Genomic DNA, 16,418 nt, shown 5'->3' on the forward strand with positions numbered 1-16,418 from the left:
TGGTATTTTAGACAAGAGCTCTCAAGAGTAAGACAGGAAGCAAGCCTGGGCCTGCCGCCCTTCAATTGACTTTGAGGAAGTAAGAACAGCAACAGTCCCTGAGCAAGCTACCTAACATACATCGTTTTGACTTTCACAGCGGTCCCAGGTGGCTCAGAGGGGAGATTACCCCAGCTCACATATGGCAGCTTACTAGGCCTCCTTATGTGCCAGGCACTGGGACACCGCAATAAACAGACTCCTGATGGCCTCAACAACAGCAGGGAAGGCTCCAAGCCTGCGCTCTCAGCTATGGTACCCCCCAGCCATGTGTGCTACGAGCTCCTGGAATGTGGCCAGTGCACACTGAGATGTGTAAGACTCGGTAAGAAAAGGAATGTAAACAATCTCATTGATATTTTTGTATTGTAAAATGATAGTATTTTGGATAAATTGGGTTAAAATATATATATTACTAAAATGAATTTCACCTGTCCATTTTACTGTTTAAAATGTGGCTACTAAAAAATCTAAAATTACATAAGTGGCTCGCTGTGATATTGTGGTTTATAATAAGAACTATATATTTGGTCTTTGTCTACTGTGCCTGGCAGAGCTCCTAAAGCCCTGGTAATTACCTATATAAGAGCCATAGGGGCATCTTTTGTCATAATATTTAGTTTTGTCCTCAGTTTCTGAAACAGCTTCAGATCTATTCAAATAAAGGCGAAATGAGTGTCTTTTTGTTATTCACACCTTTCAACCACAACTGAGTTTGTGTTAGTGAGACAACTTTTGGAAAACTCCTAAAGATGGGGGCTGGTTGCCAGGGGAACCCAACCACGTGATTAGAGGGTTGCAACTTTCAGCCTCACCACCCCTCTCAACCTCCTGAGAGAGGAGTTGGAGATTGACTTGATCACTAATGGCCGATGATTTAATCAACCATGCCTATATTCTCAGTGAAGGAAAGGTTCTTGTCCATGGCAGAAAGAATTCAGAGGTGAGACAGGGAGGTCAAGAAAGTAAATTGAGTATTTATTTAAGCAAAAGTACTCTCTCAAAGGGAGAGCGGGCAGACAGGTGAGTAGCTGCCCCGAGTTTTCTTGGCAAGTCGGTTATGTGGGGCGGAATATTCATTGCAGAAGGAAGGCTTGGGGGTCGTGTTCCCTGATTTTCATTCCAGCTCCACCTTCCCGAGGGGAGGAGGGATTTTTGTCCTTATTTAACCCTTGATTGGAAGTGTCGTGGCGCCAGTGTATGATGGGTATTTCTTATCTGCAAGGCTAATTTTTATTGTAATGAGAGCATAATGAGCAAAAGGTTACATCTGGACACCGGAGATTCCCACCTTTTCCCACCTTTCTTTGTCTGCCACCCCAGGATATGTGCTTTCCTGTCAGTCTGGAGGTTCCTGCTTTTCTCTGTCTGCCTGTGAACCCCAAGATGCATGGTTTCCTGCCATCTGGCCTGTGCTCCCCTTTCTCTGCTCACATCTAGCTACCTGCCTGTTTTTTGATGTATTTTTTAAAAAATAATTAATTAATTAATTTTATTTTTGGCTGCGTTGGGTCTTCGTTGCTGCGTGTGGGCTTTCGCTAGTTGCGGCCAGCAGGAGCTACTCTTCGTTGCGGTGCGTGGGCTTCTATTGCGGTGGCTTCTCTTGTTGTGGAGCACGGGCTCTAGGGGCATGGGCTTCAGTAGTTGTGGTGCTTGGGCTCAGTTGCTCCATGGCATGTGGGATCTTCCCAGACCAGGGCTCAAGCCCATGTCCCCTGCATTGGCAGGCAGATTCTTAACCACTGCACCACCAGGGAAGCCCTACCTGCCTGTTTTTTTTTTTTTTTTTTTTTATGGTACGCTGGCCTCTCACCGCTGTGGCCTCTCCCATTGCGGAGCACAGGCTGCGGACATGCAGGCTCAGCGGCCATGGCTCACGGCCCCAGCCGCTCCGCCGCATGTGGGATCTTCCCAGACCGGGGCACGAACCCGTGTCCCCTGCATCGGCAGGTGGACTCTCAACCACTGCGCCACCAGGGAAGCCCCTTACCTGCCTGTTTTAACACCTATGTAATGAAGTCCTCATAAAAAGCCCTGAACTATGGTCCAGAGAGCTTCCAGGCTGGTAAACAAGTGGGGGTGCTGGGAGGGTGGCGTGCCCAGAAAGAGCATGGCGGGCTTCCCTGGTGGCGCAGTGGTTAAGAATCTGCCTGCCAGTGCAAGCGACACGGGTTTGAGCCCTGGTCCGGGAAGATCCCACATGCCGCGGAGCAGCTAAGCCCGTGCGCCACAACTACTGAGCCTGCGCTCCAGAGCCCACGAGCCACAACTACTGAGCCCACGTGCCACAACTACTGAAGCCCGCGCGCCTACAGCCCGTGCTCCGCAACAAGAGAAGCCACTGCAATGAGAAGCCTGAGCACCGCAACGAAGAGTAGCCCCTGCTCGCTGCAACTAGAGAAAGCCCACGCGCAGCAACAAAGACCCAATGCAGCCAAAAATAAATAAATAAGTTTATAAAAAAAGAAAAGAAAGAGCATGGAAACTCCTCACTCCTTCCCACATGCCTTGTCCTCTGCATCTCTTCCATCTAGCTGTTCCTAAGTGGTATCCCTTTATAATAAACTAGTAATCTAGTAAGTAAACTGTTTCCCTGAGTTCTCTGAGCCACTCTAGTAAATTAATCAAACTTCAGGAGGGTCTCATGGGAATCTGAAATTTATAAATGGTTCATCAGAAGCACAGGTGACAACCTGGACTTGCAATTGGCATTTGAAGTGGGGACGGTCTTGTGGGACTGAGCCCTTAACCTATGGGATCTGATGCTATCCCCAAGACAGCCTTTCTGTTTTCACTCAGAATTGGGAGGACTGCTTGGTGTGGGAAAAACCCAGACACATTTGGTGACCAGAAGTGTCATTAAGTGGAGTATTGTGTGGAGTATAAGGAAAAACAATAGAGTTTTTCCTCTACACTAGGATTTATGGTTCACATTATTCAGTTGTACCTTGGTATCCGCAGGGGATTGGTTCCAGGACCCTCCTGGAACACCAAAATCCTTCAGTGCTCAGGTCCCTTATATAAAATGACATAGAACAGCTCCTCCACGTCTAAATACGTATTTGGATAAGGAAGGCCAACTTTATTCCTACTGGACTGCACTGCTTTATAACCATGGTAGAATCTTGCCTGCGGACACCTCAAGAGGCAAATCGTTAGCTTCTGGACCAACCAGCTTATCAGTTACCAGTGAGGTTGGTCAGAGGTAGCTGTCCCGCCCTTTCTGTGCTAAGTGAGTTAGTAGCCTCGCATCCTAAGAGTCAGACCCCAGACTGTGAGGCCACACTCAGGCCTTGCCTCAGGGTGTGGCCAGGCCTCTGGATGTGGCACACACGGGGGCCTGTACTTGCTGCTTTGTAGAGCAGCTGTCTGTTTTCCTCCTCCAAGCTCCCTGGCCTCCCTAAGGGGACTGTCAATACTCCAAGGGCACGAAGTGAATTCCATTTCCCTTCTTCGGCAGAATCTTGCCCAAGTTAGGAGGCCTGGATGTTCTCCCCCTTGAACATCTGTCCTGCCCGTTCCCTCCTGCGAGCTCTGGCCTAGGCGCTGGCCACTTGCCTGGGCTGCTGCAGGAGCCTTGGAATCCATCCCCAGCCTCTAGTATGACCGTCCACCCAGCACCCTGCTTTCTCTCCGAAGCACTGCCTCAAGCTGTGAGGCCTCCAATAACAAGGCTCCCCTAGCTTGGCTGGCAGTGTGATTGTGGGGCTGCAGGGCAGGGGTGCGGTGCATTCACAGGACATCTTTTCCACATTACCTATTTCTATTTTGATGAACTTTTCCACGGTGGACATGAATTGCATTTATAATCAGGAAAAGGATAACAATGAAAAACAACCCTAAGACACACACACACACACACACACACACACACACGTATAGCACAGACCATCTCAGAAAGGACACCCAAGAAGCTGATTAGGGATGGTCACTTCTGGGGAGAACTGGGAAGCCAGGGGTGAGAGATGGGAAAGAGATTAAGATTTGCACTGTTTGAATTCACCATGTTGTTTTTTTTTTTTTTTTTTTTTTTTTTACCATGTTGTTTTTTTTTGCGGTACACGGGCCTCTCACTGTTGTGGCCTCTCCCGTTGCGGAGCACAGGCTCCGGACGCGCAGGCTCAGCGGCCATGGCTCTCAGGCCCAGCCGCTCCGCGGCATGTGGGATCTTCCCGGACGGGGGCACGAACCCGTGTCCCCTGCATCGTTAGGCGGACTCTCAACCACTGCGCCACCAGGGAAGCCCGTCACCATGGGTTTTTTAAACACAAAAACTTATCTTTAGAGGGGAGGGATAAATTAGGGATTTGGGATTAACACGTACACAACTACTGTAAATAAAATAGATAAGCAACAAAGACCTAATGTATAGCACAGGGAACTATATTCAATATCTTGTAGTAACCTATAATGGAAAAGAATATACATATAACTGAATCACTTTGCTATATACCTGAAACATTGTAAATCAATTATACTTCAATTAAAAAAAATTTTTTTAAAAAACGTATCTTTAGTATATATATGCAAACCCCCTGAATGACTCCAATTAAATTAAGTCCAACTCTCTTTAGCCGGGGAAAATGGGTTTTGCAATCTGACCCCCTCCACCCCACCCACACGAGCCAACCTGCTTCTCAGATCCCACCTGTGCCTTCCCGGCTCTAGCCCTTGACCTAAAGAGTGTCTCTGCCTATTGGATACCTCCTTCCCCTCCAAGGCCCAGCTTAAATGGCATCTGCTAGCAGGCTTCTCAGCCTAGCACTACTGATATTTGGGGCTGGGTAATTCTTTGTTGGGGGGCAGGGATGCCTTGCAGGGTGTTTAGGAGCGTCCCCGGCCCCTACTCACTAGTGCCAGCAGCATTCCACCCCCCTTCCCAGGGTGTGACAACCCCAAATCCCTTCAGACATTGCCAAATGCCCTTGGGGGCAAAATCACCTCAGGTGAGAAGCATTATTACACACGCTGCTGGTCCCTCCTGTTCCCCACAGCAGTTCTTACAACCATTGTGGCACTTATCACACCCGTCCACACCGGGTCCACAGTGAACTGCATTTGGTTTTTTGTCCTCACCACTGATTACAGGATGCCTGGGGCGGGGCGGGGGGGCAGGGACCAGATTTCTGCTGAAATCATATTCAAATCCCTGTCCTTAGCACTTGTGTGACTTTAGGCCAATCACTTGGCTTCTCCAAGCCTACATTTCCTCATCTATAAAAAGGTGATGCTAGCCCCTACCCCAGAGGACTGCGTGCTGAGCCGGCCTGACATGCACGATGCCCAGCCCAGAGCAGGGATGGATAGAGGTTACTGCTTATTAATAATAAATGCCCTGAAGTGTTATTGGTGCTACGAATCTGCCCAGGGTATGGTGGGGCAGAAGTTCACTGTTCCCTGACATTCATGTTTGCAAGAAGGGTGGTCAGCAAAGGCTTTGGAGGAGGGTGACACCAGATTCAGATCTTAAGAGATGACACAGTGTGCCCCAGGTAGCAGTGCCTGGCTTATACGGAGGATTTATGGAATATACAAAGGACGTGGAGATCACATGTGACTGAGTGTGAGAAACACAAGTCACCCAATCTGCCTGACCCAATATGCCAAGTCACCCACGGCCGGCCTTCCTTGCCAATCGTGAGCTGTTAAAGTTTCTCCCTGCAGACACCCACCCACCCCAGCATCTCCCACTCAGTGGTTTGAATGACCTTTAGTAGAAACTCTCCTGTTTCTGTCTGTCCCTCTCTGGAGGCATTCAGAACAGGGTGACGCAGTGCAGTGTCTGGACATACCACTCCCTGGTCTGCGCCCCCAGAAAAGGTCAAGTAGAGGATGGAGCTGTGGCATCCGTGCATTTCCTGTCTCCCAGGAGGTTTTCTGAGTCACCGTCTCCAAGGGACAGAGTTTTGCTCTCATGATAGGAGCCAGGGAGGATGGGGCTTCAGCAGTCCCACGGTCAGGGTGGGGACTTGAGTCTGGTCCAGGTCTCGGTGTCAACCCTGAAGCTTGAAGCAGAAGTCCTCGGGGCTGCAGCTCTGCCAGGGAGAAGCTCTGGGGCGTGGCTTCTCACCCCGAGAGTCTCTCTGGGCAGCTGGGTCAGCCCCTCTTCTGCTCAAGTGTTGCCCCTTGGAAGAAGCAGAGGAAGTGGGACTGGGTTTTTCAGGAAGAGGGATGGGAAAGGACGAGTTGCTACAAAGCAGTGAAAGTGAACAGTTTCTCCCGGGGCTGTGTCCAGAGCACCAGGAAAGTCCCGGCCAAGGAGGCGTGCTCTGCCTCTAGCCTGTGGCCCAGTTTCTCGGATGGCGGCTCCAAGAGCAATGAGAGGCCAGGAGCCTGGAGGCTGGATCTGGTTCCCTGGGACCCTGAGGTCCCAGAGGCTGCTGGGCAGCGGTTGTTGACAAAGAGGAAAAGGTCTGTGGTGGCCGGGCCGGGCCAATTAGGGATCGACGAAGGAGACTGCGATGTAGCGGGTGCCTTTGGTGGTGGGGAGCCCCTCGTGGTAGTGCGTGAGTCGCCCGGGGTGCATGAGAGTCCAGCCCTTCCGTGGGGCTCGGACGGAGCAGTTGTAGCGCAGGAACCGACAGCCTCCGCCCTGGGAGACAGGAGGTGTCAGTTCCCCAACAGGAAGCACCAGTTCCCCAATGGGACGCTGGGCCCTTCCCCTACTACCCCCATTCTCCCATCTGAGCCATCACAGCCAAGGGGTTCTCAGCACAGCCTGCCTGGGGATGCCTTGCAGAGCGATGGCCATGAGCTGCCTAAGGAAGACACTCAGCAAAGAGCAAGGGATCCAGAGCGCTGGCCTTGCAGGTAGGCAGCACTGGGCAGTGCCAACTAACTCTGTGACCAACCTGAACCTCAGTTTCCCCTTCTGGAAAATGGGCATCAAACTGTACAGAGTGGTAAGAATTAAATGAGATGATACAAGTAAGAGCTTAGGGCTCAGTTTCTCAACCTCAGCACTACGGACATTCTGGGCCAGATAATTCTGCCCCCCGTTTTTTGTTTTTTTTTTAATTGGGATAGATACACATAACATAAACTTTACCATCATAATCATTTTTAAGTGTACAGTGGTATTAAGTACTTTCACACTGCTGTACAGCTATCACCACCATGGGCCAGATAATTCTTTCTTACGGGGGGTGTCCTGGGCATTCCTGGCCTCTACCCACTAGATGCCAGTAGCACCCCCATAGTTGTGACAACTTCAGGTATTACCAATGTCCCCCCCAGGGAGGGGGGCAACATCATCCCCTATGAGAACCTTGATACATTGTAAACTCTCAAAAAAATGATAGGTGTTTTTATGGGTGTCCTTCACAGTGCCTGCTCAGGACTGAGTCCCAAAAAGCTCTTAGAAAACAGTAGCTTAAGGAGTCAATGAATGAATGAATGGCTGGCTCCCTAGTTGATCACACCTAGAGGCCTTCCCTGGGGCCCTGAGGCCCTCAACTGCTCCTTCGAAACCCTCACGTCTTCCTGGTTTCCTCAGCCCTCCCTTCTGGCCTCTAGCTTGTGCCCCGCACCTGCACTAACTCTGTCCTGTCATTCCCAAAGCTGCATCTTACTTTCAAGAATGATGAAAACCCTAAGCTTTTGATTACTAGTAGCTATCATTCCTTGAGTACTCATTATGGGTCCATGTAAGCAATTACCTGGATGAACTCATTTAATTCTCACCATTCTATGGGGGCCCCTCTAGGTTTTCCCATCTAAGACGTGAGGAAACTGAGATGCTAAGAAACGTGCCTGGTTATATGTTACAGAGAGCTGGTGAGGGGAGAGGCAGGACCCAGGATCAGGCAGTCTGGTCCTGGTCCTCCTGTGCCGCTGCTCTATTATGTCTAAAGCCTTCTCCCTCCCACCAAATTGTGCTCTGAACCCACCCCTTCCAAGAAGCCGTCTCCATGGACCTGGAACCCTGTCTCTCGGGTTCCCTGGCACCGGCATACCCTGGGCCCCTCTGCCCGACCACGCTGTGAGTACTCCCCAGCCAGCCCTCCCCCTGGCCTGCCCTCACCTCGTAATCCACCCCAGCCCGGTTCAGGGCAATGTTAATGGTGAAGGTGGAGGCGTCATGGTGTGGCATCAGGGAGGGCTGCTCGTCAGGCTTGTAGCGGACAACAAAGGCCAGGTCGAACTGGGCCTGCGTCGAGGAAGTGGGACAAGAGAAGTGGAGTTAGAGAGAGGCCCCCGAAGGCCGGGAAAGGCAGGGGTGCATAGAAGGGACCCCTCATCCAATCGCTGGAACGTTGGCCGGGAGAGCAGGTCCGTTTATGCTGTGTTCTCCAGTGCATGGCACAGAAAAGGTTCTCAGTTAAAATGTGGGGAGGAAGGGAAGGAAAAGAAGGAAAGGGAAGGAAGGGGAGGACATGGAGGAAAGGAGGGAAGAGAGGGAGAAAGAGAGGATGGAGAGGACAGGAGGGGAGAAAAAGAAGGGAGGAAATGAACTTAATCCTCACGACCCGTTCTGGCTGGTGATTCCTTGAGGGTAAGGCCCAGGCACACTCAAAGCAGGTATTTGGAGAAAACCATTTAAAGAGGAGGTGACTGAGAGAAGGAGTGCAAAAGCCAAAGAGGCAGTCAAAAGACACACGACGGAGGAGCTGAAGGAATGGGCACGCTGGCCAGCTAACTGGGGGCTTGTTTGGTGGGCTAATATAGGAGTCACTGAGGCAGGATTTAAGTACACAGAGAAAGATGCAAAGGAGTGAGTCAGACGCTAGAGGCCCAGTGGCCTTCCATTACCCTAGATGCCTCCCGGGGCCCTGCCTCACACCGGATGGGAGGAGACTTCACTCCTGGAGACCAAATATTCCATCACTTCTCCCCCGAGCCAGGAACACCCTCCTCCCCACAAGCCCTAGCCACTCCACCCCAAGCCCTCATCCTGGCTGCACCCCAGGCACGCCCACCCTGGTGTAGTAGCCCGGGTAGAGTTTCTCCGTCATGGGGGCGATGTACTCCACCAGGAACTTGTGCCACTCCCGCTCAAAGTTGATCTGGTTCATGTGGATGTCTATGGTCGGCACGTTTTCGTAGCCACCCTGGATGCGGTTGTCCTGGAAGTGACCAAGGAGAGTGTGGTAAGCAGAACTCTAAGATGGGCTCCCTGCCACCCCGCTGGAATTCCAGCCCCCTGGTGTACAGGCTCTGTCTAATCCCCTCCCTTTGACCTGTGAACCCGATGGGATAAGGTTAGGTTACAGGACAGAAGTGAAGGGGATGAGCAGATGTAATTAATGTAAGCAGTCTATTGACTTTGGGTTAATCAAAAAGGAACTCATCCTGGGTGGGCCCTTCAAGGAGGATCTTGAAGAGGGAGACTCTGTGTCCTACTGGCCTGGAAGGAGCAAGCTGCCTGAAATTCTACAGCTGCAAAGAAATGAGTTCTGCCACATGAGCTTGGAAAAGGACCCCAGGCCTCAGATGAGACCCCAATCCCGGCTGATACCATGACTGCAGCCTTGTGAGGCCCTGAGCCGGACTCCCGACCCACAGAAACTGGGAGATAATAAATGCGTGTTGTTTTAAGCTGATAAACTTTGTGGTGATTTGTTACACAGCACAGGAAACCGATGCAGAAGGCCACAGTTAGCTGGGGCACTAGCATCCCAGGGCTGGCCCGGTCAGTGGAGCACAAGGGTTCACCAGACCTCACACACGGGCTACACGAGTTACTGGGTTCTGCAGATGAGCTGTGCCACTAAGCATGTAGGTTCGGCAGTGACCAGAGCCACTGCTTACTCAAGCTGCCAGCCCAAAGGTTAGCTGGTCTCTGAGGCACAGAGGCCCAGGGGCTCATGTGCCTTTAAAAATGGTTCCTGAACTTTCCAAGATGGGTGCAGGTATGAATCCCTCCTTCAGGGAGTGCACAGCCTGTCACATCCACCATGCCCCTTGCTTCTGCTGTCTGGTGAACTTGGCACTGCTGTCGCTTCCTAATTCTTCTGCGTCCCACACTTGCTCATTCCTCCCCCATCTCCATCCACGCCTCATCTGGGGAAGGAAGCTACATCATTCTAATGAGAAACCAGGAACTGGAAAACCTGCCATTTAAGCTTAAGGTAGCTCAAAGTCACCCAGCGGCAGTGGCAGCTTGAGGACCAACACCCCATCCCATTTCTCAATCCCTCTACTCCTCAGTACCTGCAGGCCCTCCTGCCAGTGCCCCCATCTCCAAGAGTCCCAGAGAGCTTGGCTGGCTTGCCAGGAAAAGAGCCCAGAGGGCAGGCATGGCGGGAGGGGCGGCCCCCATCAGCCGTGGTCCAGGCGCCTGGGACCCCTACCTTGTTATCTCCCAGAGACCACTGGCCATAGTGCTCCATTTCTCCCACCAGCTCATCACAGGCCGTCTCCGTGAAGATGGGGAACCAGTAGACGTCTGGGCAAGGCTGGGGAGGGCGGGGACTCGGTCACAGGGTCCAGAGTGGCGTCACCGCATTCTCCCCCTGCCCCCATGGCCCTCTGCAGAACCCACCGCAGGCAAGGCCCATCATGTGGTCTATGCCCGGTCCCACACACTCCAGTCTGTGGGCCCTCCATGTCCCCACCAGCGGCCCCAGGGAGCAGGGGCTCAGTGAGCTGCTGAAGGGAGAAGGAAGCAGAGCTCAGAGCTGGCCCTTCTCAGCCAAGAGCAGCCAGGGCCAGGGCCAGGAAAGGGACGTGCGTATCCCCAGTGCCCCCAGGGAGCAGAGGCCCGCAGGCTCCGGGAGAAGCAGAGAAGCATTTGTTTCTCATCCTAGGCCCACGGTCCACAGTTGAGACCACATTTGGGGATATTGTCTTCTTTCTTGTTCAGGCCAGGGAGGAAGCGTCAGGCACCCCCAGGCCCCTGCAGACTCCAGTTGGAAAGTGCCCACAAGAGGAGGGGGCCCATCCCACTGTCCCTTCCCTCACTCCAAGCAGTGCCAGAGCATAGAAAGGTGCCTTCTCCCCGCCCAGGTCAGCCGGCTTTGTTCCTCTGCTGTCTGTCCCCCTCCCTGCAGCAGATGCCGGATGTGAATCCAGCAGCTTTGTTCCCAAACGGCCTCCAGTCCTTACCATCTCCACCATCTTCCCTGCCAGGGCCTTGGTGTAGTTCTCGTGGATGTACTTCTCCTTCCAGTCCTGTGGGGAGTGGGAGAGGTGGGGTTCTCGGGCCTGCCTGGGCCAGCTCGGGCTCACCCCTTGTTCCACCGCATGCACTGCTCCAAGATGGAGTTCTGCCCCGCAAGTCCCCTGGGGGGTGGGGCGGGGGGGGTGGGGAGCCGGTATGTGTCTGTGCCACTGGGTCATGTGAGCTGATGGGCCCACAAGTGTGCCTGCAGGAGGGGGTGTCTGCATGTGCGTGTACACGTGTGTGTGTGTGTACAGGTCTGCCTGCAGGTATGTACATGTGCCCACATCAGCCACAAGCTTGCAACGTCTAGGGATGCTGTCATCACAACACCCTCAGAGGTGAGACAGGCTGGGACAGTACACCCATTTTAGAGCTAAGATAACCGAGGCCCCAAAGGTGGAGAGGCTCAACTAAGTCACAGCTGATGGACCACAAACCTCGGCCTCTGACTCCCGGTCCCTCCTCCACCAGACGGTGCTGCCTCTGGAGATATTCTCCTCTCCCCACTGAAATCCTGCCCAACAAGCCCCCTGGGGCAGAGGGAGGCGGCGGGAGTGGGGGTGGCTTGGGGTCCCAGCCAAGGTCAGGCTGTGAGAGGGAGCCTCCTCAGGCCACAGGATCACTGGGGTCTCCTCTGCTCCCACCCCTGCCCACCCACGAAGGGCCTCACCTCGGGGTTGCTGAACACCTCCCAGAGGTCGTTATGGAGGTGGGTGGTTTGGTAGCTGTCCAGGGACAGCAGGTGGCCGAAGGCGTGCCGGTTGGTCAGGAACAGGAACACATCCTGGGGAGAACGGGCCGGATGGAAGAGACCCTCCCTCTCCCCTGCACGCCCCCAGGGGTGGGGTGGGGGCACAACTACAGCCTCCTCTGCCCACCGAATTTGAGTTCACCTCATCTCCCCAGTGCCTGGATGAGGCCTGACACTGGGGATGCAATCAAGGAAGACTTCCTGGAGGACTGAACAGGAATGAAAGAATGAATGTGCAAAAGAAAAGGATGGTGTTCTGATCCTGGAGTTAGTTGTGGGCACAGGGGAAACATTACCCTGCCGTTATAGTCTTTAAAATAACCACATAATAATATTGGGTGGGGCATGGGGATAGGGTAAGGGCATCTCGGGCACATTACTTGGAGTAAAGGTGGAAAGTTTTAGGTAGAAAGTTTTCTTTAGGCTCTGTCGAAAATGTAAATAAAAGAGGTGGTGTGAAAAAAATGATCCTGCAGATCCCGAGGACCAGCCCTCATGCCCGGGGCCCCAAGTGCCCCCACCAGGGCCTGGCAGCCTTGAAGCAGCCCTGCTGGGATCTCAGAAGCTGCAGGGCCTATGGTGACAAGGTGGCCCATCTTCCCTGTCAACAGGGCCTCTTCTGACTGCTCAGCCCGGGCTAACCTGCTGCCGGATGTTGGCACAGAAGGCCATGTCCGGGTCCAGCTTGCTGTGGTGGAATAGGTCCATCTCCTGCAGCTCAGCCCGCAGGGCACTGCCCTTGATCAGGTAGATGTTTGAGATGTAGGGCACGTTCCAGACGCCGCTAAAGGAAAGAAAGGAAGATGGAGGGGGCCACAGGCGATGGCGAGGGGTCATAGTCTGGGGGTCAGGGGGAGGAAGAAAGGGGCAGTCACAGGCTGGGAGGGCACGATGGTGGTGATTTGATTCCCCTACCCTGGGCACATGGGCCCAGGATAACAATCAGAAAGTCCTTCTGTGTGTCTGACTGCAGTCTTCCTTTCTTCAGTTAAACAGGAATTTGAGAGCAACAGGACAGGAATACTGGGGAGGGAAAGAGATGAGGGTGCCCCCCATCCTGCAGGTACTCACACACGCCGCCCCTGCACAATGTCCACGTAGTCCTCGGAGCGGGCGTAGTAGCCATCTGCACTCAGTGTCCCCCAGAAGTTCGACCACAGCCTCCCGTGGCGGGTCATTAACGGGGCGATGACATTCCTAGGGAAGGAAGCACCTCAGAGGGAGTCCCTCTGCCACGGGGAGGTTGGGGCAGACCCAGGTATGGGGAAGGGGAGGGAGAGTGCCTTCACCCTGCAAACACCTCCCTAGGGTAGGGCCTGGAGCTGGGTCTGGCCCATCTGGTGCCAGCTCCCTCCCACAGGGCAGCCAGGAAAGGCTGCGGGGGGGGGGGGGGTTGGGAGGATGGGAGTGGGGGGGTGAGGCTGGGGCTTGTGGCCGGGAGGTGGGGAACGTCCTAGACCAAGGTAGCCAGGCTGGGAAAAGCCTGGGGTCATAGGTGAGGCCAAGGCGGGGGAGGAGGAGAAAGACAGGGGAGGGGCTCCCACCCCAGGCCCAGGCCCAGGCCCAGGCCCAGGCCCAGGGACATCGTGAGCCCTGGGTCCGAGGGCCTGCTTTTCCAGCAGGCACAGCCCACCCAAGCCTCACTTGTTCTGTTCGATTAGCAGCTGCAGGGTTTTGGGCTCGGTCAGGGCCACATCGGCATCTATGCTGAAGTAGTAGGTGCAGCCACGGTCCTGCCGGCACAAGTCCCTGCAGGGAGGGGGACACAGGGTCAGCGGGGACAGGGTTCTGGCACCAGCCTCCCCATCCAGGATCCCAGAGCTACCCCCAGGCTGCAGTCCCCAACCATTGCCCATATCTACGATCACCAGGTACCAGCCAAGGGTCTTTAGGGAGCTCAGGCCGGCCCTGCTGCAGGTTGGGACCAGCCACCTCCAGGTCCCTCCCAACTCTAAGACCCAACCCCTGGGCTACGGAGCTGTCAAGACAAGGCCCAGAGCCTGGCAAGTGGTGTCTAGTGCCCTGAAAACCTTGCTACTGGCGAGAGCAGGCCCACAGACAGGTGCCTACACTGCCCGGGGCTGTGGGTAAACTGTTTCTGCCTTTCTGGAGGAGAGTTTGACAACTTGTACCCAAAGCCTTAAAAATCTCATACTAAGTAAAGTAAGTCAGACAGAGAAAGACAAATGTGATATCACTTATGCATGGATTCTAAAAAAGTAATACAAACCAACTTATTTACAAAACAGAAATAGACTCACAGACATAGAAAACAAACTTATGGTTACCAAAGGGGAAAGCGGAGGGGGAGAGATAGATTAGGAGTATGGGATTAACAGATACAAACCACTACATATAAAATAAAAAATAAGGATTTACTCTCCAGCACAGAGAACGATATTCGATATCTTATAATAACCTATAATGGAAAAGAATCTGAAGCTGTACACCTGAAATTAACACAATATTGTAAGTCAACAATAGTTACATAAAAAAAAAAAAATCTATGTTTTTTTTGTTTATCTGGTGCCGGGCTCAGCAAACTACGGGCCACAGTCCAAATCTAGCCCACTGCCTGGTTAGCTCATGAGCTAAGAACGGTTTGTTGTGTTTTTTTTAACTTATTTTATTGAAGTATAGTTGATTTACAATGTTGTGTTAATTTCTGCTGTACGGCAAAGTGATTCAGTTATATATATATATATATATATATATATATACACACACATTCTTTTTCATATTCTTTTCCATTATGGTTTATTGCAGGATATTGAATATAGTTCCCTGTGCTATACAGTAGGACCTTGTTGTTTTTGTTTGTTTGTTTTGCAGTAGGCGGGCCTCTCACTGTTGTGGCCTCTCCCGTTGCGGAGCACAGGCTCCGGACGCGCAGGCTCAGCGGGCATGGCTCACAGGCCCAGCCGCTCCGCAGCATGTGGGATCTTCCCGGACCGGGGCATGAACCCGTGTCCCCTGCATCGGCAGGCGGACTCTCAACCACTGCGCCACCAGGGAAGCCGCAGGACCTTGTTGTTTATCCATCTTATAGATAATAGCTTGCATCTGCTAATCCCAAACCCCCAATCCATCCCTCCCCACCCCATCCCACAACTCTGTAAGAACAGTTTTACATTTTTAAATGGTTGGGGAAAACAAAAATCAAAAGAAGTCATGTGAAAATCCTATGAAATTCAAATTTCAGTGTTGATAAATAAAATGTTATTGGAGCACTGCCACGCTCATTCATGCTCCAATAGCCGGGCTGAGTGGTCACGGCTGAGCCCACAAAGCCATATTTACACAGATTTACTAGCTAGTCCTTTATAAAACATTTGCCAGTCTCGGATCTGGACTTTCTAATTCTTTTATAGTCAACACAAATTACTTGTTTGTTTTAATGATAAAGGAAAAAAAAATCAGAGATTGTTTCTCTATTGTCAGCATTTATCTACTCTGGGCCTCCAGTCCTTCCTCTTTCTCTCATTTGCTTCCTGAATCCAATTGACAGTGCTCAGCCCCTCCCAGGAGCACCGAGGTTGGCTCAACTATTTCCCCATTTGAGAGATGGGAACATTGAGGCCCAGAGAGGGGCAGGACTTGCTGGAGACCACACAGCCTTCTGAACCTGTCTCCCCGCCTGGTGCTCCTGATACTGCAGCCCCTCTGCCGCGACCCCCAACTCACACGCCCATGTTCCTGGCGTCCGCGTTCGCCACCCGCACCTCGGGGCCCAGCAGTTTCACAGACAGGTACTCGCTGCCATGCTCTGCCAGGAACTGCTCCACCTGAGTCTTATGTTGCTGCTCCTGGGGGTGAGGGGATGGAGGGTGAGGATGAGGCTTCACCCCAGGGACCACAGCACCTTCTGTTACTGCAGGCTGCTCTCCATCATTCCTGGAGCATCCCTGGCCATCTGCTTTCCTATCCCCAGAACTCTGCCCACGCCAGACCTTCTGCCTGGAGTGCCCTTCCTGGCCATCCTTGGACCATCCTCCTCTGACCAGGCCAGGCCCACAGGCCTCTTAAGAGCCTCTGTCACCAGGACAGTGCCCCTCACCCCACAAGCCACACACCCATAGTCGCTGATTCTGCTGGGCCAGGGTGTGGCCCAGGGGGGTCTGCTTTGCTATAAAATGCTCCAGGCGATCTTCAAAGTGCACTCGGAAAAACAGTTTATACCTGGAGCCCCTGCACCGGGAAGCGGAAGGAGCAGGGTGTTTAGAAACAAACCCAGGGTTCAGAGAGAAACCCAGCTCTGCTCCGATTCGCTGCATGAACTTGGACAAGTCACTTCACCCGTCTCAGCTTCAGTTTCCTCCTCTGTAAAATGGGAGGGCGATCATGCCTCCCTCACGGGGTCACTGCAAGGACTCAACAAGGCAGAGCACAAAGTAGGTCCTCAAAGACTGCCTGGAACAGTTCTCTTTTTCTATACAAAGTCACAGTTCATGCGTGTGAGGTTTGATGTCTCCAGGGAAGCTGGGAGCCTCCCAAGGGCAGGGCCTACACCCTCGTCCTGTTTGC

The 16,418-nt window shown here is 52.8% G+C and overlaps 1 protein-coding gene across 2 annotated transcripts in view; it reads right to left on the minus strand.

Annotated features, from left to right (window-relative positions):
- Window positions 1-4,406: 4,406 nt before the first annotated feature.
- Window positions 4,407-16,418, minus strand: part of PLOD1 (procollagen-lysine,2-oxoglutarate 5-dioxygenase 1) — a 28,098-nt gene continuing 16,086 nt past the window's right edge. For both annotated transcript variants that reach the window (XM_089901099.1, XM_022598493.2), the window contains 10 exons: window positions 15,579-15,700; window positions 13,539-13,643; window positions 12,966-13,091; window positions 12,537-12,678; window positions 11,814-11,927; window positions 11,086-11,151; window positions 10,332-10,436; window positions 8,958-9,104; window positions 8,063-8,188; window positions 4,407-6,631 (listed from right to left, as the gene is read on the minus strand). In XM_089901099.1, the coding sequence (XP_089757225.1) occupies window positions 6,476-6,631; window positions 8,063-8,188; window positions 8,958-9,104; window positions 10,332-10,436; window positions 11,086-11,151; window positions 11,814-11,927; window positions 12,537-12,678; window positions 12,966-13,091; window positions 13,539-13,643; window positions 15,579-15,700 (1,209 nt within the window). In that variant the 3' untranslated portion in view covers window positions 4,407-6,475. The remainder of the gene's footprint in view (window positions 6,632-8,062; window positions 8,189-8,957; window positions 9,105-10,331; window positions 10,437-11,085; window positions 11,152-11,813; window positions 11,928-12,536; window positions 12,679-12,965; window positions 13,092-13,538; window positions 13,644-15,578; window positions 15,701-16,418) is intronic.

The sequence above is a fragment of the Delphinapterus leucas genome, chromosome 1, assembly GCF_059928025.1.
Source record: "Delphinapterus leucas isolate spDelLeu-1000000601 "Yukka" chromosome 1, BTC_Dleu_Yukka2, whole genome shotgun sequence".
NCBI lineage: Eukaryota > Metazoa > Chordata > Mammalia > Artiodactyla > Monodontidae > Delphinapterus > Delphinapterus leucas.